Source organism: Anolis carolinensis, chromosome 6 (assembly GCF_035594765.1).
Source record: "Anolis carolinensis isolate JA03-04 chromosome 6, rAnoCar3.1.pri, whole genome shotgun sequence".
Lineage (NCBI taxonomy): Eukaryota > Metazoa > Chordata > Lepidosauria > Squamata > Dactyloidae > Anolis > Anolis carolinensis.
The window spans coordinates 96,849,077-96,872,546 of NC_085846.1; the positions used below are offsets into that span (position 1 = coordinate 96,849,077).

The 23,470-nt window shown below is 37.4% G+C and overlaps 1 protein-coding gene and 1 long non-coding RNA gene across 3 annotated transcripts in view; one reads left to right on the forward strand and one right to left on the reverse strand.

Moving 5' to 3' along the window:
- Nucleotides 1-23,470, forward strand: part of cacnb2 (calcium voltage-gated channel auxiliary subunit beta 2) — a 173,187-nt gene that overhangs the window by 8,924 nt on the left and 140,793 nt on the right. For both annotated transcript variants that reach the window (XM_008112460.2, XM_003222077.4), the window contains exon 2: nt 3,817-3,909. In XM_008112460.2, coding sequence (XP_008110667.1) covers nt 3,817-3,909 — 93 coding nt within the window. The remainder of the gene's footprint in view (nt 1-3,816; nt 3,910-23,470) is intronic.
- LOC134299865 (uncharacterized) overlaps nt 6,165-23,470 on the reverse strand; it is a 32,309-nt gene continuing 15,003 nt past the window's right edge. Inside the window, exon 3 of the long non-coding RNA XR_010007109.1 lies at nt 6,165-6,623. This is a non-coding gene — a long non-coding RNA (uncharacterized LOC134299865). The remainder of the gene's footprint in view (nt 6,624-23,470) is intronic.

Here is a 23,470-nt window from a genome sequence, read left to right on the forward strand (position 1 = left end):
TCTGCCTTTCTGAATTCCTGGTCAGAGGAATTGTGGGTGTGGCCAAAGGCTGCTGGCTCCTTAAGTCAGCATTCATGCTGTCCCCTCTCTGTGGAAAGACCCTCAGCTTAACTATGGGTCATATCAAAATCCATAATTTTGGTCCTCAGTTTGTACATGAGACTGACTTATGCATGAGTTTGTATGGTATTTTCTCTGTAAAATCTATATAGTCACTAGATCTAGCCAGATAATGATTGATCTGAAGATACAGATTCGTATAACCAAAATGCTGTTTTAAACTGCTATTTTCTGTAATGGTTAGTTTTATAAGTTTGGAATTTTTTGGATCATTTTAGTATTACAAGCATATTATACATACTCTTTGATTTTCTTTTAAAACTCCCAATAGCAGGTATCTATTTCAGTGGTATTATCTTAATAATTCAATAAAGCTAAAGTAATAACCATCCTTATATATTCTTCCAAATAAGTATTCATTTCTGTTTCTAATATTCTTTAAAATATTGGTCTCACACTAAAGAACCGAGAAGGAAAGTAGATTTTATAGTGTTCTGCAGATAGCTTTGATTCTACTGAGAGTCACACAGTATTAAAACATGACTCTGCTGAATAAACTTCCGTGCTTCAATTTGTGCAACAGCATCTTCAAGGTCTTATAAATGGGAAGATCTTTGGATTTAGTTTCAGATTTTTTTGGTACAATGTTCCAGCACTATACAAAAGCAAACAGTACTGTACCTTCTATGAGATAAGACACATGCAATTTCAAAGACACTTCTGGATACAGTTCTTGAAAAGAGCTTGGAGAAAATGATTAATTGTCTGCTGTTGTAATGTTCTGAAAAGTAATCTCAAATGCATCCTACCATTAAGCTGACCAAGTTGGATGCATTAGGCAGCAGGTTTGGGATATCATGAAAGAGCAGAAACCCGTTAATTATTAATTTATTGGTTGTGTAAGGCGTAGGTGGTGTGAGACTTTCTGCATCAGTTGCCAAAATAACATGAACCATGTAAGATACTGTATATCCTGACTTTGTGATTCTCTGTGTATGTGTTGTGTATGGAGTTGTTGTTGCTTCACTCTTCTTTTATTCTGATGCTGAATTAGCCACACTCACAGACCTGAACATGTAGAAGTGAAAAGAAATGCTTTTGTTCAAGCAAATTTCTTCACAGAGAAGACACTCAGCATGGCTTGCAAAACAGTAATATAGTTGTGAAAAGTCAACTGAGAACTTTTAAAAATACTGCTGTACCTAAAGTGAAAATAGCATACAAAAAGAAATCAAAGCTCAGAGGAACATCTGAAGCCTTTATGTTATTTTTTTTTATTTAACAGTGTTTTCAATCACTATGCTTGAAACTGGTTATGCCTCTTTGTTTATAAAAAGTAGATGCAGTGGTCTGGATCAGGATAGACTTATTTAATCCCTCCTTATTATCCAACATTTTCGCTTATCTAATGTTCTGCCGGCCCATTCATGTTGGATAGGCGAGACTACTGTATCCCTTTTCATATTAAGATTTTTAAAATATCACCTGCAATATCACTTTCTAGAAAACTACATATGAGCAAAGGTGGAATGGTATTTGAAAAGCACAGGCTTGATAAGTGCAAAAGGATACTGGGAATGGCAAGTGCTCCTAGATGAACGATAAAAACACAGAAACCCATCTGTTGAGGCTGGATGTACACTGCCAAATAATCTAGTTACAGATTACAGATTAACTGCATTGAACTACGTTGTATGGCAGTGTAGACACATAATCCAGTTCAATGCATTTAATCTGCGTTCTAAAACTGGATTACATTGCAGTGTACTTCCATCCTGAGAATCCAGGGGAAAAGAGCAATCTCAACCTTTTTAAATACAGTAGAGTCTCACTTATCCAAGCTAAACAGGCCGGCAGAAGCGTGAATATCTTGGATAATAAGGAGGGTTAAGGAAAAGCTTATTAAACATTAAATTAGGTTATGATTTTACAAACTAAGAACCAAAACATCATGTTATACAACAAATTTGACAGAAAAGTAGTTCAATACGCAGGAATGTCATGTTGTAATTACTGTATTTACAAATTTAGTACCAAAATATCACGATATATTGAAAACATTGACTACAAAAATGGCTTGGATAATCCAGAGGCTTGGATAAGCGAGGCTTGGATAAGTGAGACTCTACTGTAGTTGAATTGCAAGTAGGGAGACTGCTAATTAAATGTATAAGGCCCAGATTTTCCGATTGAGCTAGCTCGGTGATTCCCAAAGTGGGCGCTACCGCCCTCTGGTGGGCGCTACAGAAATCCAGGGGGGCGGTGATGGCATCCATTAGGAGACAGGGGTGGGGACAGGGGAGGGGTGGGGCCTCTTCTCAACTGCCGGGGACAGGGCTAAGCACCTGAGGCGCCTGTTAGGACACGGGGCGGAGCTAGAGGAGTGGCCGTGGCTTCTTCCAAGAGCTCGAGACAGGGCTGATTATCTAATTCTCCTGAGAGGCCTTTTAGGACTAAAGGGCGGGGCTAGGGGCAGGGGCGGGGCCTCTTCCCAAGAGCGCAAGATAGGGCTGAGCCTCTGTATACCTCCCCTGAGGTGCTTGTTAGAACACGGGGGTGGGGTATAGAGGTTCAGCCCCTTCAGGCACTTGGGAAGAGGCCCCGACCCCTCCTCTAGCCCTGACCCCTGTGTCCTGGCAGGCGCTGCAGGACAGGGATAGAAGCTCAGCCCTGCCTCAGAGCTCGTAACTCCACCCATCCCAGTTCTGGTGCCCATTTGTGGCCCCGCCCACCTCCCCCTCCCAGCCCTGCATCTTGGACTAGGGGAGAGGCTCAGCCCCGCCCACCCCTCTAAGCCACGGCCACCCCTCTAAGCCACACCCCCCCTTTCCAGGGGGCACTGAGTAATATTTTTTCTGGAAAGGGGGCGGTAGACCAAATAAGTTTGGGAACCACTGAGCTAGCTGATAAGTCTTTTGAAGTTTTTAGGAGACCTTGGCCTCTAGTATTACCTTTAGTGCGCATTTGCCTTTTTACACAGTTCTCCCCCTCACTTTCCATGGTGATAAAACTCTAGGATTACAAGTAATTCCAGCCCTGTGCCTCTATTTGTCTTTGGGATTACTTCTTCTTAGGAAAATTTTAAGTGAAAGTAGGGAAATTTTTAAGTAGGGAAAATTAATTGTGCATTCCTAAATTTCATAAAATATTCACTATGTTATTACAGCTTGTAATTATTACCACAAATTCACCAGCAAATACACACACATACCTTCATATAAAAGAAGACATTGGCCTAAATTCAGTTGCTGGTCCCAGCCAAAGAAAACTATTGGAAACTACTGGTAAATGGTGTCAACATTTATGTGAACGTTGTCCCATTAATTCAAATTGGTCTGTTCTAGTTGAACTGACTGGATTTAGACTATTGGTTTGTATTGAATAAATAGGGACTCGCCAAGAAGTTCATATTTACTTTAGGATAAAGATGGGCTGCTTCAGATTTTGTTCTCCTCCCCTCCCCCCAGTTGCATTTTTTCATGGATTTTCTTTTTGTATTGTTAAATATATGAGACCCAACATTATGAAGTAGCTTTAAATAATGCATATTAGAAAATTATATTTTAACCTTTGTTTATGCAAATGTTATGTGCTTTATTCAGTCTTACGTGGATCTGTAAAATGAACACAAACATAACTATTCAATTGGTGCATGTGTTCAGCAATATATTAATATTTTTAGTATTTAAAATATACACATATGTATCAAGTTATATGTCAAGAACAATGATAATATTTAAAATTTTGTTTTAACAGTCTTATGGCAAAGGTGCAAGAAGAAAAAACAGATTTAAAGGCTCGGATGGGAGCACATCTTCTGACACTACCTCTAATAGTTTTATTCGACAGGTATGTTACCTTGTTTTTCATTTCCATTTATCTTGTATTGTTTTGTGTTGATTCAGAAGAGATGTTTTCTGTAATTTATGTGGTGATCAGAGACATTGCATTCTAGTGACATGTGGATTTACATTGACAATGGTGAAGACAAGGAAAAGCTATTAATTAAGATGCAAAATTCATATAATTTATGGTTTATTAGGTGTTTAGCCATTAATGATATCCCATTGACTTTGAAAGCAACAGTCTATAAGCGTAACAGCTGCATATTAAAATACAATTTATTTTAATCTGCAAGGCAGCTGAAGAGGGATTTTGGAAGAGGCCATAATGAAATGGTATTTGTGGCATGTAAGTCCTTCTGTCAAGTATCTTAGGGTTTCTTTGCTTAAAGGATTGCCAAGGTAGTGCATTAGGCGGCAGTAGTAACGAATGAATGAGCAAGATCTGAATTAATTGCCTCAGTACTTTAGTTGTATTGACAAGTCCCTATGTATCTAAAAGGATTATCTTGTGGAAAATGGAATTAATGTATACTACTCTGATTCAGGTTGAGCTATAAGTATGAAAAAAAATGGTGAGAGTTTGCGCATGGGTAATACTATTAAGCTTGCTACTGATCTTACTATTGCTGAAGGGGTGGAATGCTTGAGACATGCTATCATCCAAGCCACAGATACTGCAGATCCTGGAACAGGTTTGAGGCCAGCGTCTGCGGGTTATTTCTGAGTAGAACTGAGTTTCAGGCAAAGGTTTTTATCAAATGTCATGGCTTGACAATCAGGAGCTGTAGTCATTCTCCAGATACATGGTGCCATATTTTTATTTTGATCTGCAACTATGTTCCAAAACTGGCTTTATTTTGCAGTTAGGTATTCCTTTTCATTTTAAGATTTTTTTAAAAAAAAATATCACCTGCAATATCACTTTCTAGAAAACTACATATGAGCAATGGTGAAATGGTATTTGAAAAGCACAGGCTTGATAAATGCAAAAGGATACTGGGAATGGCAACTGCTCCTAGGCGGCAGTAAACGATAAAAAACACAGAAATTCATCTGTTAAGGCTGGAAGTACACTGTCATATAATTCAATTACAGACTGCATTGAACTGGGTTATATGGCAGTGTAGACACATATAATCCGGTTCAATGCATTTAATTTGCGTTCTGAAACTGGATTATATTGCAGTGTAGACTCAGCCTTTGAAAGCAGGGAAAGAGCAATCTGAATCTTTTTCCAATACTTGAATTGCGAGTAGGGAGACTGCTAATTAAATGTACAAGGCCCAGATTTTCCTGGACTTGTGTAGTTTTGGATTTAATTTTATCACCAACATTGATGGATGACTGATATCCATAATGCTAATGAAAACAGGAATATGTATTTAAGAAAAAAGAAAAAACACGTAAACAATTTGTCATACAATCTGCTTCTCATAAAATGCCTACCTCTTCTTATTCAGCATGTGAAACGGCTCTACACATAGAAAAGGTATTGTCGAAGGCTTTCATGGCCGGGATCAGAGGGTTGTTGTATGTTTTCCGGGCTGTATGGCCATGTTCCAGAAGTATTCTCTTCTCTGAGGATGCCTGCCATAGATGTGGGTGAAACGTCAGGAGAGAATACTTCTGGAACATGGCCATACAGCCCGGAAAACATACAACAACCCACATAGAAAAGGCTTTAGAGAATTCCACAGAGATAATACATTCATTTTGGCATTATTTATTGCTTTGTTTGTGACTGAACACAGAGTAACAGGCATTCAGCCAATATTTAAAGGCTGTGGGGCTGGATTTATAATACCTTGAATATATTAGTTTAAAGCACACATTACAGCCAACAGTAGTCATCAGTTTAATCTAACTTTTATAAAATATTTTTTAAGTCTTCACCTTTTTTCAAGGGTTTAAAATACCATCTGATTGAAGTACACGTGAATAATCTTAGATCTAAAATACCAGCAGTACATGGAATTGCTCCATTGTAGTTCTGGAGATTTCATCAAAGTACTTTTCTTGCACAAACTTTCTGATTTTAACTTTTAAAATTATTGGTAGCTGTTCTCTACAGTGATATCTTGACTTAAGAATTTCATTTCTTATATGTTCTTAAGTCAAACATTCTTATCTCAAAGCAAATTTCCCCTTTGAAATGCTGTTAATCTGTTTCAACTCCCAAAAACCACCCCAATTTTTGTTATGTGTTTTTAAATAAGAAAATGAACTTTATAAATAACAAATTCCAGTTCCACAAAATCATAAAGTAGATACAATTTATTGAAGAGTTAGATACAATATAGTTTATGAAGGTACAACTAATGCTGGGTTTGTTCTCTATCTTCTGAAGCATTGAACTTGTGCAACTCTGGGCCCCCAGAAAAGGGCTTTAATAAGAAAAAAATGTATATTTGTTAGCCCTTGGTGATCTATAAATCACTGTGGCCCAATAACAATATCAATGCAGTTTATGGTTATATTAGCTGATTATGCTGTGTATAATCAATATGAGAATCTCTATCTTTTCAGTATTCGTTTGAAATTTTACATGGTAGTAGAATTGGCAATACATTTCCTGAAGTTGTTCAAATAAGGCTTAGCTTTCGCAGTAGTGGCATCCAATCAATGTCATTCTGTCAACGAAGGCATTTGTCAGTGGAATGGGAATGGTGATTCAACTTCCCTCCATGTGTCTCGATATTTTCCAGAGTGTTAGGGCACCTAGAGCAGAATTACGTTGTAGAGTGAGATGCAAATAAATGAAAAAGAGGGTTCAAATAAGAATTAAGATGCACCTTAGAAGTCAATTTTTACTATATTAATTATACATTTTAGGGTTGTTTTGTCATACAAATATTTATAAAGATTTAGTCAATAAATGCAGCCCTGAATTAATTACAACTAATCTTATTAGTCATTCAACACGTCTTAATTAGTGATATATCATTATTGAATACTAATAAAATAATTTGATAGGGTTCTTTTCTTTCAGAGGAGCTATTTCAATGTTTTTTTTTCACTGTTATTAAGATGACCTATTGGGGAAAAACAAATTCTAAACTATTGTGCACAATTGAAAGGTTGATGTTTATTGTTTTTAATATTAGATCACTATTGATTTATTCCAACACTTCGGCTTGGCATTATGAATGCATAGTAAGTAGCAATTTTAATATTCTTAGTATGACAGTGAAAAAGAAGCATCAAGTTGCTGTGTACTGAATAAACCAAATAGCAATTTAAACCAGATTTCATTTGGGGAAATATTTCTTCAAGTATTTTGATTTGAAAGATGAACAGACATATTTCAGATGAATTATTTCAATGATCTTTTTGACTCAATTTTTCTCTTTCTCTCCCCTCCATATGTGTTTGGAAAGGATTGAGGGGAGATGAGTATGAAAGAGAAAGAGAATTACTGTTTACTAGTATAGAGTGGAATCCTTGTGTGGGCTTTGGTAGTGGGCCAGATGGAGGTATTAGATTTCTTGCAAGACATTCAGGCAAGTAGATTTCCTCTAAATGCAGGAATAATATTACAGAGTGTGCAAGTGCAGTTTAATGACCAATTTGATATTGATGTGCTAGCATTACATTGCAGAATATTTAACTCATTGTCAGTGTGAATGCTATATTTACAACAATCCAACCACTTCTTTCCCCCCTTATTCCCATATATATATATATTTAAAAAACTAATACAACCTGCTGCCAGAATTCTTTGAAATTTCCTTTTTTTCCACAGTTTATTAATGTACGCTAATAAAAGTCTTGATTTTCCTACTGGTGAAAATGATTTAACTTATGTCTTAAACATACAATTACTGCTTTTAAACAGCCATCAGCACAACAGTTTATAGGATTGAACAAGGAAGAGTTTATTTTCATGATTGTAGTCATGAGGATAGGAGCATTAGTGTGATAGCTATGGGCAAACAACCCCACTCTATTTTGACTTTCTGCTCTGCTACTTGGTTTCCTGCCCTGTCAAGTGGGTGAGGAAGTATTTTCTATTCTTCAGTGTGGATTGTTCTCATCTTTTCACACTTGTGTATTTTGGTCACAGTAGCCTTTCCAATATTTGAACAGGTGGAAACATTCTGTCAAAAGGAAATCAATCAAATAATGAAACAATGACATATGATGGGAACTAAGCAACTGGAGTTTTTGAACATGTAATATGAATTATTGCACAAACTTAATACATACAATTGGCTTAATTTAAGAGAGAGTTCTAGAAGGTAGTGGTTTCTTTTGGATTAAGACTGTGGGAGGCTAGGGGCTTGTTGGCCATGATGATGAAGTCTCACTGATTCAAATATCTTAGGAGAAAACATAGGAATTGTTTTGTTAAGACTTTTGACATTGATGTAAATCATGTGTTAGCCTTAGTGTTTTATGAGAGAACATATCAGTTAACAGTAAATTACCTTGGGGTCATATTTGGGCTTAAAGGGGATTCATTAATTAAATAAATAAATGAATGAACAAATACAGTTTAACTTTGTAGAGAATAAATTGTGTTCACATATTTATTAAATTTGTTGTCAAAGGCTTTCATGGCTGGGATCACAGGGTTGTTGTGTGTTTTCTGGGCTGTATGGCCATGTTCCAGAAGTATTCTCTTCTGACATTTCGCCCACATCTATGGCAGGCATCCTCAGAGGTTGTGAGGTATATAGAGAAATTAAGCAAGGAAGGTTTATATATCTATGGAAGGTCCTGAGTGGGAGAAAGAACTCTTGCCTGTTGGAGACCAGTGTGAATGTTGTAATTAATCACCTTGATTAGCATTAAATGGCCTTCCCAGCTTCACATCCTGGCCTGGGGGAATCCTTTGTTCAGAGTCGTTAGCTACCCCTGATTGATTCATGTCTGGAATTCCTCTGTCTTCAGAGTGTTGCTCCTTATTTATTGTTCTGATTTTGGAGTTTTTTAATACTAGTAGCCAGATTTTGTTCATTTTCCTGGTTTCCTCCTTTCTGTTGAAATTGTCCACATGCTTGTGGATTTCAGTGGCTTCTCTGTGTAGTCTGACATGATAGTTGGAGTGGTCGAGCATTTCTGTGTTCTCAAACAATATACTGTGTCCAGGTTGGTTCATCAAATGCTCTGCTATGACTGATTTCTGTGGTTGAGTTAGTCTGCAGTGCCTTTCATGTTCTTTGACTCGTGTTTGGCCGCTGCGCTTTGTGGTCCCTATATAGACTTCTCCACAGCTGCATGGTATACGGTAGACTCCTGCAGAAGTGAGAGGATCCCTCTTGTCCTTTGCTGAACGTAGCATTTGTTGGATTTTCTTAGTGGGTCTGTAGATAGTTTGTAGGTTGTGTTTCTTCATCAGTTTGCCTATGCTGTCATTGATTCCCTTGATGTATGGTAAGAACACCTTTCCTCTGGGTGGATCTTTGTCTTCACTCTCATGGCTTGTTCTTGGCCTTATAGCTCTTCTGATGTCCATAGTGGAGTATCCATTGGGCTGTAGAGTTACACAGCTACAAACCCATATTGAGCTCACCACACACTACATAAAGGACTCAACACACTTCATAGACAAAATCAGCAACCTCAAGCTAAGCACCAAGGACATTGTGATCAGCTTCGATGTGGAGTCCCTATTTACAAAGGTCCCAGCAGCAGATACCATCTCACTAATCAAACAAAACTTCCCAGAAAACATCACAGCCCTGTTTCACCATTGCCTCACCACAAGCTACTTTCAGTGGGGCAATGAATTCTATGAACAAAAAGATGGAGTAGCCATGGGGAGCCCTCTCAGCCCAGTCATAGCAAATTTCTACATGGAGCACTTTGAAAAACAAGCTCTAGAAACAGCACCAAAAAAGCTTACTATATGGTTCAGATATGCGGATGACACCTTCACCATTTGGAGCCATGGAGAAGAAGAACTCAACAAGCTCCTGGACCACCTCAACAGCATCCACCCAAACATGCAGTTCATCATGGAAAAAGAAAACGAAGGAAAACTTCCATTTCTAGATGTTCTAGTTATCCATACGCCCAATCAACAATTGGGCCACACAATTTACAGAAAACCTACACATATGGATAGACACCTTCATAAAAACTCCAACCACCACCCAAGTTAAAAAAGAAGCACAATCAAAACCCTAGCAGACTGTGCACAAAGAATCTGGGAACCTCATCTCCTCCAAGGTGAACTAAACCACCTAAACAGGCCAATGGATACTCCACCATGGACATCAGAAGAGCTGCAAGGCCAAGAACAAGCCATAAGAGTAAAGACAAAGACCCACCCAGAGGAAAAGTGTTCTTACCATACATCAAGGGAACCACTGACCGCATAGGCAAACTGATGAAGAAACACAACCTACAAACTATCTACAGACCCACAAAGAAAATCCAACAAATGCTATGTTTAGCGAAGGACAAGAGGGATCCTCTCACATCTGCAGAAGTCTACTGTATACTATGCAGCTATGGACAAGTCTACATAGGGACTGCCAAACGCAGTGCCCAAACACGAATCAAGGAACATGAAAGGCACTGTAGACAGATTCAACCAGAGAAGTCAGCCATAGCAGAGCACTTGATGAACCAACCTGGACACGGTATATTATTTGAGAACACAGAAATGCTGGGCCACTCTAACCATCATGTCAGACTACACAGAGAAGCCATTGAAATCCACAAGTATGTGGACAATTTCAACAGAAAGGAGGAAACCATGAAAATGAACAAAATCTGGCTACCAGTATTAAAAAACTTTAAAATCAGAACTGTAAATAGGGAACAACACTCTGAAAACTGGAATTCCAGACATTAATCAATCGGGCAGCCAACACCTCTGAACAAACGATTCCCCCAGGCAGGAAGAAGCCAGGAAATGAATCTGGCAAGGCCATTAATGCTAATCAAGGTGATTAATTAAAACATTCACACTGGCCTTCAACAGACAAAGAGTTCCTTCTCCCAAACTGGACCTTCCACAGATATATAAACCTTTCCTGCTTAGCTTTTTCCACTATACCTCACAACCTCCGAGGATGCCTGCCATAGATGTGGGTGAAACGTCAGGAGAAAATGCTTCTGGAACATAGCTGTACAGCCCGGAAAACACACAAAAACCCCTAGAATCTTTCAGTTTGTGTTGTTTCCCTCTGACCTCAATCTTTACATTTTTTTAAAAAAATACATATGCCCATAGAATCATACATTAATCAAAATGTATCCTATGTAATAGACAATATGTGTTAATGTTAAGGTACCTTTAAAAATCACAAACGTAATTCCCCTGCAAGGCTAACATGGGTGTCTTTGAGAAAATGTGTTTTCTATTTCCCTCCCTCTCTCCCCTCATTTCTTAGAGAGGATTCTAATACTTTTGCAGTGGAATTGTATAACTGAATATTAAAATAGGAGTGAAAGAAAATTCCCTCCCTCCCCCCAAAACATACACGGTGGTATCAATGTTCTATTTGGATATCTGTTTTCCTTTTGGCTTTGATCCTGTCACTTGACACAAACTTAATACGTGGAGATACTGGCACCTAAATGGAAAATAGTTCATGTGTAAAGAATGGCAAAAGTCCTTGTAGAAGAAATACAAAATGCTGAAGAGACACCAATTACAAATGAAGCAGAAAATGCAGATACACAAATTTGTAAAGATACACAGAATACCGATGAAAAACAAAATATAGATACTGTGCAAAATACAGAGGAATCCCAAAATAAAGATGAACGAGAAAATGAGGAGGAATTATCCAATGCAAACAAAAGTCAGGATGCAAAGAAAACTAAAACAAAGACTCGGAAGGTAAAAGAAATGTAATGACATATATGCTCCTTTTAATTATATTGTATGTAATAGTTAAGTTCAAAGATGTTTGGGACAATCACACTTGTGAATTATATATTTTATGGGAAGATGATTGTTGGAGGAAAATTTACAGAAATGAGCACCTCTCTGTCTATCTTGCTGAATTGAATCAGTTACAGTTTTTAAACTAGAAAGCTGGCTGTCATTCAATAAGGCAAAAAAATACATTGACAGGTAGTTGGCTTATAATATGGGTAGAGTGTTCTAAGTAAGTATAGTTTAGGTACAAAATGTATGTCGTAAGTTTTGAAAAAATATCAGTCATCAGGTTTACATACAATTGTGTGAGATGGATAAAGTTTTCTTTTCCTTCATGTTGCATATTTCTGATTTTCTCTTACCTCGTTTTCATGTTCTTGTTCACATTAATGCAATATAGTATTTCTGGAGGGTGAAATGTAGTGCAATACCACAATGATTGATTTATAAACTTTTCCAGTGCAAGATTCGCTCAGACCTGGCATATCTATATTGTAATCCCTACTTTTCAGTTGAATATATAGCATAACATTAGAATTTTAAATCCGTATTCTTGACTATTATATTTGATATTATTAATCTCACTAGCTATTCTAGGAAAGACAGATAAGTAAAAGAATACCTGAAAATGATGAAAGGGTGTATGCATTGAGCAGACTGAGTAATGTGCAATAGATTTGTAAAGGCTTTGGACCTCCATTAGTTTGACAATAGTAATGACACCAAGCTGGAGTAAATCAGAAATGCCCGAGGGGATGAAATGAACTCAGTTCTACTGTTGACAAGGAATTTCTTGATTGAATGATTATTCAGAGACGCCTTGTTCCTCAAACTGAACTGTATGACTTCTTTTGCACTTAGTGCTGGCTAGTAGACTTCAAGGCTTTACTTAAAAAATGAAGTCTGCCAAGTCTTGATTTAGTCCTAAATCCAATAAGTAGTCCAACCTAGAGCAGAGCATATCAATCAGTCAATATAGAAATAACGCCCTATAGATTCAGTGGATCAACACGTAGTTGCGACTAATGGTTCAATTGAACTTGAAGTCAATGTAGCAGCATTACACATTAACATTACTCTTGCCTTTTAAAATGCATTCTGTAGTTTCTAAAACAATATCTGAATTTTGGTGAAAGCTGCTTCACAACATTAAAGTTTTTGAAGCAGAGGCGTAATGTTTTTGATACACATGAAGGTAACAATACTTCATGGTGTTCTGAGATTATGCAAAGAGAGGACAACCTGTTTCTATCGGGAGCCATATGAAATATAATCTATGAAAAATTTATAATAATTTATGAAGTATAGCAAACATTACCAGTGCTTCAAAAATGTAGAATTTGTTCAGAAGATAATATGTTTCCATAGCATGATATCTGATGATGTTGATGATAATGCATTATTGTATAAGAATAAATTATATGATAATTCTACACAAAGGAAACTTCCATTTCAGCCTACAGTTTATAAATATTACAGAAATTTGTGTATTGACCTGGTGAGGATAGTAAGAGATGTGGTCATGTTGTAGATTAGCTGGCTTTTTTCCAAAAGCATTGCTGTAATGTTGGAGGAAAATTCTGAGAGTGCTTTGGACCGCAAGAAGATCAAACCAGTCCATACTCCAGGAAATAATGCCCAACTACTCACTGGAGGGAAGGGTATTAGAGGCAAAGATGAAGTACTTTGGCCACATAATGAGAAGACAGGAAAGCTTGGAGAAGATAATGATGCTGGGGAAAATTGAAGGAAAAAGGAAGAGGGGCTGACCAAGGGCAAAATGGATGGCTGGAATCCTTGAAGTGACTGGCTTGACCTTGTGGGAGCTGGGGGTGGTGACGGCTGACAGGGAGCTCTGGCGTGGGATGGTTCATGAGGTCATGAAGAGTCGGAAGCAACTGAACAAATAAACAACAAATACTCTGACCATTAACACTTATATGTTTTGTAGTTTGTATGATAAATTATTTATAATTTGAAGAGAAGATGTGAGTAGCAGCACTTGTATTATAACCAAATCCAAATGAATAATATGGATAAATGTGTTTCTAAAATAACCTTTATGGTTTCTCCATTTTAAAATATATTCTAACAGTTTATAGGATAGTCCTATTTTTCATGGTGCAGTGGTCCTGGCTGTAGAATTTAATTGAGAGAAGTTCAGGTAATCCTTCTCCATTCTTAGACAGAGAGTAGTCTTAACATATATTGTTGTTATATCTTTCAAGGAGATTCAAATATGGTTACCTAGTCATAGGTTGGTCAGTATTTAGAGAGGGTTTGCCATTGTTTTCCTCTAAGGCTGAGAAAGTATGATTTGACTGAATGAAAACCTTGATCTCCCAGCATCCTATTTAACACTCAAAGCACTACATTATGTTGTCTTGAACACACCTGCCCACTCACCCATCAATCTAGTAATCCAGTCTGTAACAAGGGTGAATGATAGTATTTTGTTCAGAAAGCCATCCAAACCCTCAATTCTCATGCAAATTCATACATCTGCAGATTTCAGATCCACTTCATCCTACTATAGAGGCTACATTGACTTACACATATTTACACAACTACACAATATGTTTTAACATATGACATATTGAGTTCTAAATGTTCTGGAAAGAAAGCATTTCTGTTTTCAGATAAAACACTTGTAGCTGTAATTTTTCTTAATTCGTTCTTGGAGATTGAATGTATAGTTTTGCATTTTATATTTTACATAGCTGAAGTGTTTTGGAAAGTGTAACTCCAAAGTACTTACCGAAAATTGTGCATCTGCAGACTCTATATCATAATAAACATATCAAACCCATTTTACCTTTCTAATACCAGTATTGATACCCTGAGTTAAGAGTTTAATTCGTTCAGTTACTGATCTCTTAACTCAAATTGCTCTTACCTCAAAGTAAATTTCTCCACTGAAATGCATTGAAATGCAATTAATCCCTTCCGGCCCCTCGACAACTCCCCCCCCCCCCATTTTCTTTTGTTACATGTTTTAAAATAAGAAAATGTACTTTAAAATGATAGAAGCACAGTTGTGGTAAGGAAGCACAAAGTACAAAGTGAAGAGCCAGAAGCATCATTTTCTTCATACTGTATTCATTCCAGCATCCCTCCCTCTCTTGCTCTCTCTCTTCATGAAACCAAACATACCAGGAATAAAAACCACACAAAATCAACTAACCCAAAATTCCTCAAAGCGGATAAGAGCAAAGCAGACAACAATCTCCCAAAGTGAACAAGAGCATGTAGCATAAAGGCTGCTCCCTTGAATCCCTAAAGCCCTGTACACTCAGAACGCTGCTCATATGTCAAAGTGAAGCCCAGGTGGAGCAACAAAACACCCTTAAGTTGGAACACTTTTAAGTCAATGTTTCGCTGTATTTCTCAGTAGAAATTTCAGTTTTCAAAATGGAAATATAAACATTTTAGTTGTTCTCTTGAGAATCGTAGAATCATAGAATCATAGAATAGTAGAGTTGGAAGAGACCTCATGGGCAGATCGCATTCATAGCACCCCCGACAGATGGCCATCCAGCCTCTGTTTAAAAGCCTCCAAAGAAGGAGCCTCCACCACAGTCCGGGGGAGAGAGTTCCACTGCCGAACAGCCCTCACTGTGAGGAAATTCTTCCTAATGTTCAGGTGGAATCTCCTTTCCTATAGTTTGAAGCCATTGTTCCGTGTCCTAGTCTGCAGGGCAGCAGAAAACAAGCTTGCTCCCTCCTCCCTATGACTTCCCCTCACATATTTGTACATGGCTATCATGTCTCCTCTCAACCTTCTCTTCTGCAGGCTAAATATGCCCAGTTCTTTAAGCCTTTCCTCATAGGGCTTGTTCTCCAGACCTTTGATCATTTTAGTTGCCCTCCTCTGGACGCTTTCCAGCTTGTCAACATCTCCCTTCAACTGCGGTGCCCAGAATTGGACACAGTATTCCAGGTGTGGTCTGACCAAGGCAGAATAGAGGGGTAGCATGACTTCCCTGGATCTAGACGCTATTTCCCTATTGATGCAGGCCAGAATCCTGTTGGCTTTCTTAGCAGCTGCATCACATTGCTGGCTCATGATTAACTTGTTGTCCACAAGGACTCCAAGATCTTTTTCACATGTACTGCTATCTAGCCAGGCGTCCCCCATTCTGTATCTTTGCATTCCATTTTTTCTGCCGAATGAAGTATCTTGCATTTGTCCCTGTTGAACTTCATTTTGTTAGGCCCATCTCTATAGTCTGTTAAGATCGTTTTGAATTCTGCTCCTTTCTTCTGGAGTGTTGGCTATTCCAGTTTGGTGTCATCTGCAAACTTGATGATCATGCCTTCTAATCCTTCATCTAAGTCGTTAATAAAGATAAAGAACCGGGCCCAGGACAGAACCCTGCGGCACTCCACTCCTGACTTCTTTCCAAGATGAAGACGACACATTGGTGAGCACCCTTTGGGTTCGTTTGCTTAGCCAATTACAGATCCACCTAACCGTAGTTTTGTCTAGCCCACATTTTACTAGTTTATTTGCCAGAAGGTTGTGAGGGACTTTGTCAAAGGCCTTACTGAAATCCAGGTACGCTACATCCACAGTGTTCCCTATATCGACCCAACTCGTAACTCTATCGAAAAAAGAGATCAGATTAGTCTGGCATGACTTGTTTTTGGTAAATCCGTGTTGACTATTAGCAATGACTGCATCTGTTTCTAAGTGTTTGCAGACCACTTCCTTAATGATCTTTTCCAGGCATATAGTAAAAGGCATATAGTAGAAAGGCATATAGTACTACTCTCCTTTCTTAATATTGTTATTTCCTGTTATTGTTTAGGTACAGTAGTAACAACCTTTCTTATTCACAAGGCTTAAAATACAGAGCTGAATTAATGATGTTCCTGCATTTGCAGAAAGACGTTAAAGGTCTATCTGTAAAGTCTAAAGAATGCTATCATTAACCGGGAAGTTCACTTTCTCCTTTTGAAAATGTTTCTGCCTTTTTAGGCATATGAAGACAGAAACATACAGGATAGTGTGGAATCTAAGTGGTAGGATATTGCATTTTGTGACAGTTCTTGAACTTTAAAGATATTTTCATTTGATGCAGAACAGATCTGCTTGATGGCACAACCCAGACTGAATTCTAACCTAAGATTTTAAAAAACGTTTGTTGTTAAGCGCTATTAAGATATATTGAAATTCCAGGAAAGTAATTTTTTTTATTAAAAAAAGTATTAAATGATCTTGGAGAAAAAACACTCCTAACTTTACATATATAAATATAGTAAATGTGTTGTCAGTAACTGACCAAGCAGGGGACATGATTGATAGTTCTATGAAAATGTGGTTGTTAGAAAGAAGACACATTTCAAACTGGGAATAAATAGAAAAAAGAATCTGAAGTAAAACTGGCCCCATTATACTGCCTTCAAACAACTCTGTGGTATGAGCACACATGGAATACTATATACAGTTCATGTCAGTGCCTGAGAAAGGATATTGCCAAGATGGTGAAGGTACAGAAAAAGGCAACCAGAATAACCAAAAGACTTAATGATTTTGCCTATGAGAATTGATTGTAATGCTTGAGACTGGTTAGGTTCATAAAAAGGGAATAAAATAAAAAGACAAATACTGTCTGCTCTCTGTATCTGTGGATTCTGTATCCATCCATTCAGCCATCCAAGGCTTGAAGATATCTCCCGGTGGGACAGTAAAATCTTTGTTTGGCCATTTTATATAAGGGGTACTTTTTTATTATCCCATTGCATGTAATGGGATGAGGATCGATAGACATTAGTACCTACAAAGGATCCTAGAACCAAACCATATTGTATGTATTATAGAAATATAAAAATCATGTATCTCCCAGAATCCTAGAACCCAAAGTCATCAATGAAACCAAATTGTGGAAGATTTACTCAACAACAACAACAACAAAGCATTGCATTGACAATTCCTTGACAAAATTGAAGTAAAAGTTAATAAGGAGAAGAACTGGCTATGGCTCACTAATGGAACACTGTAGGAGACTGAAGGCCTGATTCTTGCAGCCCAGAAGCAAACAATCAGAACAAATGCAATTAAGGCTAAGATTGAAAAATCAGCTAATGATCCAAAATGCAGACTGTGCAAGGAAGCTGATGAAATCACCTCAGCTGCTGTAAGAAAATGGCACAGATGGACTACAAACAGAGGCACAACTATGTGGCCCAAATGATTCATTGGAATTTATGTCACAAGTACTATCTGCCAGTAGTAAAGAACTGGTGGGATCATAAACCTGCAAAAGTAGTGGAAAATAAACACGCAAAAAATCCTGTGGGACTTTTGAATCCAGACTGACAAAAGTTTTGGAACACAATACATCAGACCTCACTTTGTAGAAATGAAAAAAGTTTGGATTATTGATGTTGCCATACCAGGTGACAGTCGAATTGACTAAAAACAACAAGAAAAACTCAACCGTTATCAGGACCTCAAAATTGAACTGCAAAGGCTCTGGCATAAACCAGTATAGGTAGTCCCAGTGGTAATTGGTGCACTGGGTGCTGTGCCAAAAGATCTCAGCTGACATTTGAAAACAATAAACATTGACAAAATTACTATCTGTCAACTGCAAAAGGCTACCTTACTGGGATTTGTGTACATCATCTGAAAATACATCACACAGTCCTAAACGCTTGGGAAGTGTTCGACTTGTGATTCTGTGATGTAAAATCCAACATATATGTCTCGTTTGCTGTGTCATACTCTTTGTGTCAGCAGCAGCAGCAGCAGCAGCAGCAGCAGCAGCAACAACAACAACAGTTTTATTTATATCCCTCCACCATCTCCCAACAGGAACTTGGGACAGCTTATATATAAAAGTAAGCACACAGAGTATAGTTAAAATGTGTATTTTTCACTGCCAGAAGATGTTACGGCTGATAGCTTGGGTGGCATAAAAGAGGGCTGGATACATTCATGGAGGATGAACACATCAGTAGCTACTAGCCAAAATGGATGTCAAAAGGATTTTATTCAAATCATTTTGGTAATCTTTATATGAAAAAAACAGGGAAGAGAATATAACATATAAAATTATACAATGACTTTGTAAGACAACATCTGCCCAGTACATTACCAAATATATACTGTTTGCAAGAGTAAGTGCTGAAATATTTATATTATTCCACAGCATGGTGTAGATTACTATCTTCAGCTACTTCCCTAGTTGCTTACTGTTTGCAGTCATACCATTACAAAATAGCTCTTGCAAAAGAAAAGTGAAGAAAGACACTGAAGACCAGAACAGTTTTTGTGGTGTTCTGATTACAAATTATAAATTACATTTATATCATTTGAGTAAGATTCCCATAGCAGAATAAGGGAATAACTTCTCGTGGTATCCTTTATGTGTAAGAATTAAAATAAACCAAGAGAACTAAAACAGATACTTAATAATCCAGCATAAAAAACACAAGAGTATTTTCTATGCATTTCAGCCCCTGCTGCTAGACCATTACCCACCTCTTGACTAACATAAGCAAAACAGAAAAAAACCCACTACCGTGTGAACCTTAAACTCTATTTGAATTAGGGAAAGATCAGAAGTTTGGGGAAAATCAAGAAATGTAGTTCCATTGGTATAATGTTTCTCTTTGATCCAGTATTTCTTACTGCTGAATGGATTGTCTCATGATGACTTTGACGTAACTTTTATTTTCCTTCCTATTAGCAACTTTATTTCAGCCACACTTTTTGATAATATTTTTATATTATCAAAATATTGCTGTATTTATTGCCGTATTCTATCTATTGATTTATATTGTACTAGCTGTGCCCAGCCACGCGTTGCTGTGGCATTGTCTGGTGGTGTTGGTGAGAAATTGTTGAGGTTGTGGTGGTATTGAATGTCTGTTGTATGGTTGTCTTTATGTTTAGTATGCACACTGAAGTGGATTATATGGCAGTGTGGAGTCAAGATAATCCAGTTCAAAGCAGATAATATAAGATTCTAAATGGGTTATATAGATGTGGAAGGGCCTTGAGTCTACACTGCCATGTAATCCAGTTAAAAACTGATAATCTATGGAAGAGGTCTAAGTGAGGCCTAACTGTGCCTGTCCCCTGGGCTGAGGAGGTTGCTAGGAGACCAAGTGGGCGGAGCTTAGCCTTCAAACTGGCAGCAATTGGATAAAAACTATTATTCCTCTCCCTGTAATTAGGACTTTATTTTTCTTTTCTTTTTTGTTGTATCAACCTAGAGTCGTGAATGATGGGTTGTGTTGTCAAATTTCGAGGTTGGGGGGCCTGTAGTTTTGTTGTTTTGTCCGCTGCCCTGATGCCATCACTCTTTTATATATATAGATTATTGTTTGATTATTGTTTAAAATATAGAAATGTGTCATTGTTTAAAGAAGCATGTTACATAATATTAAATTTTAGCAAGTTTTTCTTTTAAAGTTAGTTTACAGAATTACTCATTTTAGTTTACAGAATTCCTGATCCCTTACAGATGGTCTGTGTGATAGTTACTATAGAAACCAGTCAATTTTACTTCAGTCTTCCCTGTTGCTATGGTGTATTGAGGAACTGCTGTGTGTAAAGTGCCACTTAATTGTATGCATGACAGCCGGGGTAATGGAGAATATTGATTTCAAGATAACTAACAACTATGTAGTATGAAATGGCACTCCAATAATCAGGAAGTAAGAATTGTAGTCCAGTGGATAGGTTTGGAATACTTCTATGTGGAATTCTGTCTTTAATTGACTGGTTCTTATTTGATTTTTCAAAAAATCAATAATTTTAAATAGTCAGCACTCCTGTCATATTAGTTGTATATATACATGGAACCAGGCAGTGTGTGTGTGTGTGTGGGATGTTACTGCCCTAAAAGGAAGTTTTCCTGGTCCTCACATGAGTCATAAGACAGCAGAGTTGTAAAAAAAAGAAGCTCCGTAGGTTCCTTTCAAACAGCATATAATAGCAATTGTTAAAGTCTACTGCCATCTGATGGAAAGATACTGAAGATAATTAACTCAACATTATTCAATGACTTAACAGCCTGTTTCATAAAGAATAACAATACATACATGAACTATTTTGTCTGTTAAATAGCATATTGGATATAATTTTAAATTTGAAACTAGTTTCAGTTGTGCGGATGGTATTGGTAGAACACTTGAAGAACTCTTGCAGTGCTAGAAGTTTTGTAACTAAGGCATGTCCAGTTTTATTGTTTAATTGACCATCTTGTGGATGTTAGTATCTGTTGAACTCCAGATTCCATTACCACAGCCAACATGATAAAATGATGGGATTTCTTGTTCAACATAACTGTGGGATGTCACACTGTAGAAAACTGGATTAAGGTTATCAGATTTGGAAGCACAGAAATCATACTAGATAATTTGTTTTGTGTTCAGCTTAAAAACTCAACCTTATCCAGTACAAAGTAAACATATATGCCATGATATGCAACTGGTTATCCCCCAGATATTGTTGGGCTCTAAACAGACTTAAATTGCATGGTTACTGGAGTAGTGTGATGGGAGTAATCATCCAATAGGACCTAGATCAGAGCTTTCCAAACTGTGTCACAACACGTTCGTGTGTCGGCTGCTGTGTGTAGGTGTGTCACACAAACACAAGGAACTTCTGAGTCTATATATTTTAAAAAATATAAATGAAAGACTCTAATGACATATGTTGTGTCCCCATACATTTTGTTATTACAATTTATGTATGTATCCATATATCTTATAAGGGGTAGGTTTAACCCCTAGTTTACCAGTAAAATTGAATTACTGTATCATGAAATGATGTATCGTGAAATGATGCAAAAAGTGTGTCACCAACACAAAATGTTTGAAAAACTCTGACCTAGCCTGCAATTATCTGGCTATTTCTGATATACGCAGGGTTTGTTTTACTTATAATCCACATATTCTCAGTTTTATTGAATGATTTCAATTGTTCATGAAAATTACAGTCAGTGAGATAGCTTGGGAATTGTATTTAACACTTTTCAGTAGGAATACAAAAGCCCTTCCAGGCACATCAATTGTCCTGTGGTGAGTTGTGCCATCTAGTGGCTAAAATGAATGAGACTATTTTATCTTCAACTCAGAAGCAACTCTGAGATCTTTATACATTCTTACACTCAACCATAACTGCTCCATCTAAATCTATAATGGCGTACTTTTTGTAATAAGTTAATTCTCATTAATTGGTGACCCTAAATTATGATATAATGCCAGGATAAAATAAAATATTTGAAAGGAAATTTAAAGAAAGATGGAACACTTGCTTTGTTTGGTGATAATATCTGTTCTTATTTTTGTCTTCTCCCCACCCCTGCTCCTGGATATTTTTCAGTTGATACATTTTATTGCATCTTATGTTGTTGAATGTTGTTCTTCCTTTTAAAATGACGAAATGAAGCAGATTTTCATGTGAAATGACTTTGTAAATGAAAATTTAGAGACCCATTGCCAAAGGAGGTAACAGTGAGCTAGATGGGCCCATTATCAGAGTTTATATATAGCAGCTTAGTGTGTTTTTATTATCATGAATGGTATGCTCATGATTGACCCCTGATTAGTTCTGTAATGTTAAGTGTCCTATTAAACTCTGCTCAACCATAGGTGACACTCCCTCTCAGGGGAAAGCAATGGCAGATATTTTCTGAACAAATTCTGACAACAAAATCCCATGACAGGTTTGCCTTAAGATGGCTATAGGTGGGAAATGACTTGAAGGCACATAAGAACAAGTAATGGTTTTTCAGGATGATGTAGGGTACAATCCAGAAATTCATATAGTACAGATCAAAATGTGAAAAAAATGAATTTAAACCCAAATGTTTGCAATTTAAAATGGATATCAGTCTGTTAGCGAAATAAAATCTATCACAGTTCTTCTTGTGGTCTCTGTGTCTCACGTCAATAGGATTCTCTGCATCTGTTTAGTGCATCTATTAGAACAGTGGTTAGAATTTCTGGAAGTTGAAGGCCAAAATATCTGGCAACCCACAGGTTGAGAACCACTGTCTTAGAATCTTTTAGAGCAGTGGTTCTCAACTTGTGGGGCTCCAGGTTGAGAACCACTGTTTTAGAGCTAAGCAGTATGCATTTGGTGGTAGACCCCCCTCACATCCTCCATGCACGTATAACCAGTGTTTCCCATCTAAACTTGAGTTTATTTTTGTCTGCCACAACAGTAGCATCATTAGAAACTGTTCTGAGTGATATTTTGACTGACTTTTTTGGCATTGATATGGTATTACAGATTTTTTAAAAATCAAGTTTTAATATGTGTGTGGGTGATATATAGGAGACAGACATATTGACTATTTAAAGAGATTGATTTGATTGTTCTTTATTAATTTATTAATAACTAGCTTTGCCCAGCCACACGTTGCTGTGGCTTATGGGAATCATTTTTTGACCAAGTGGAATAGCAGTGAATAGCCTTGCAGCCTCAAAGCCTGGCTATTTTCTGGAGTAGCTGGGGTAGCACCCTCAATCAAAGAGCCGCTTTGAAGCCTGGCTACTTCCTTTGTAGGGGAATCATTGTTTGGCCAGCTTGAATTGCATTGAATAGTCTTGCAGCTTAAAAGCCTGGCCACTTTCTACATAGGGCATCCTTCCTTTGGCAGATTGAATGGGACAGAGTAGTCTCGTGACTTCAAAGCCTAGGGGTTTTTCACCTAGGGGAAATCTTGGTTGGCCAGGTTGAAAAGCACTGAATAGCCTTGCT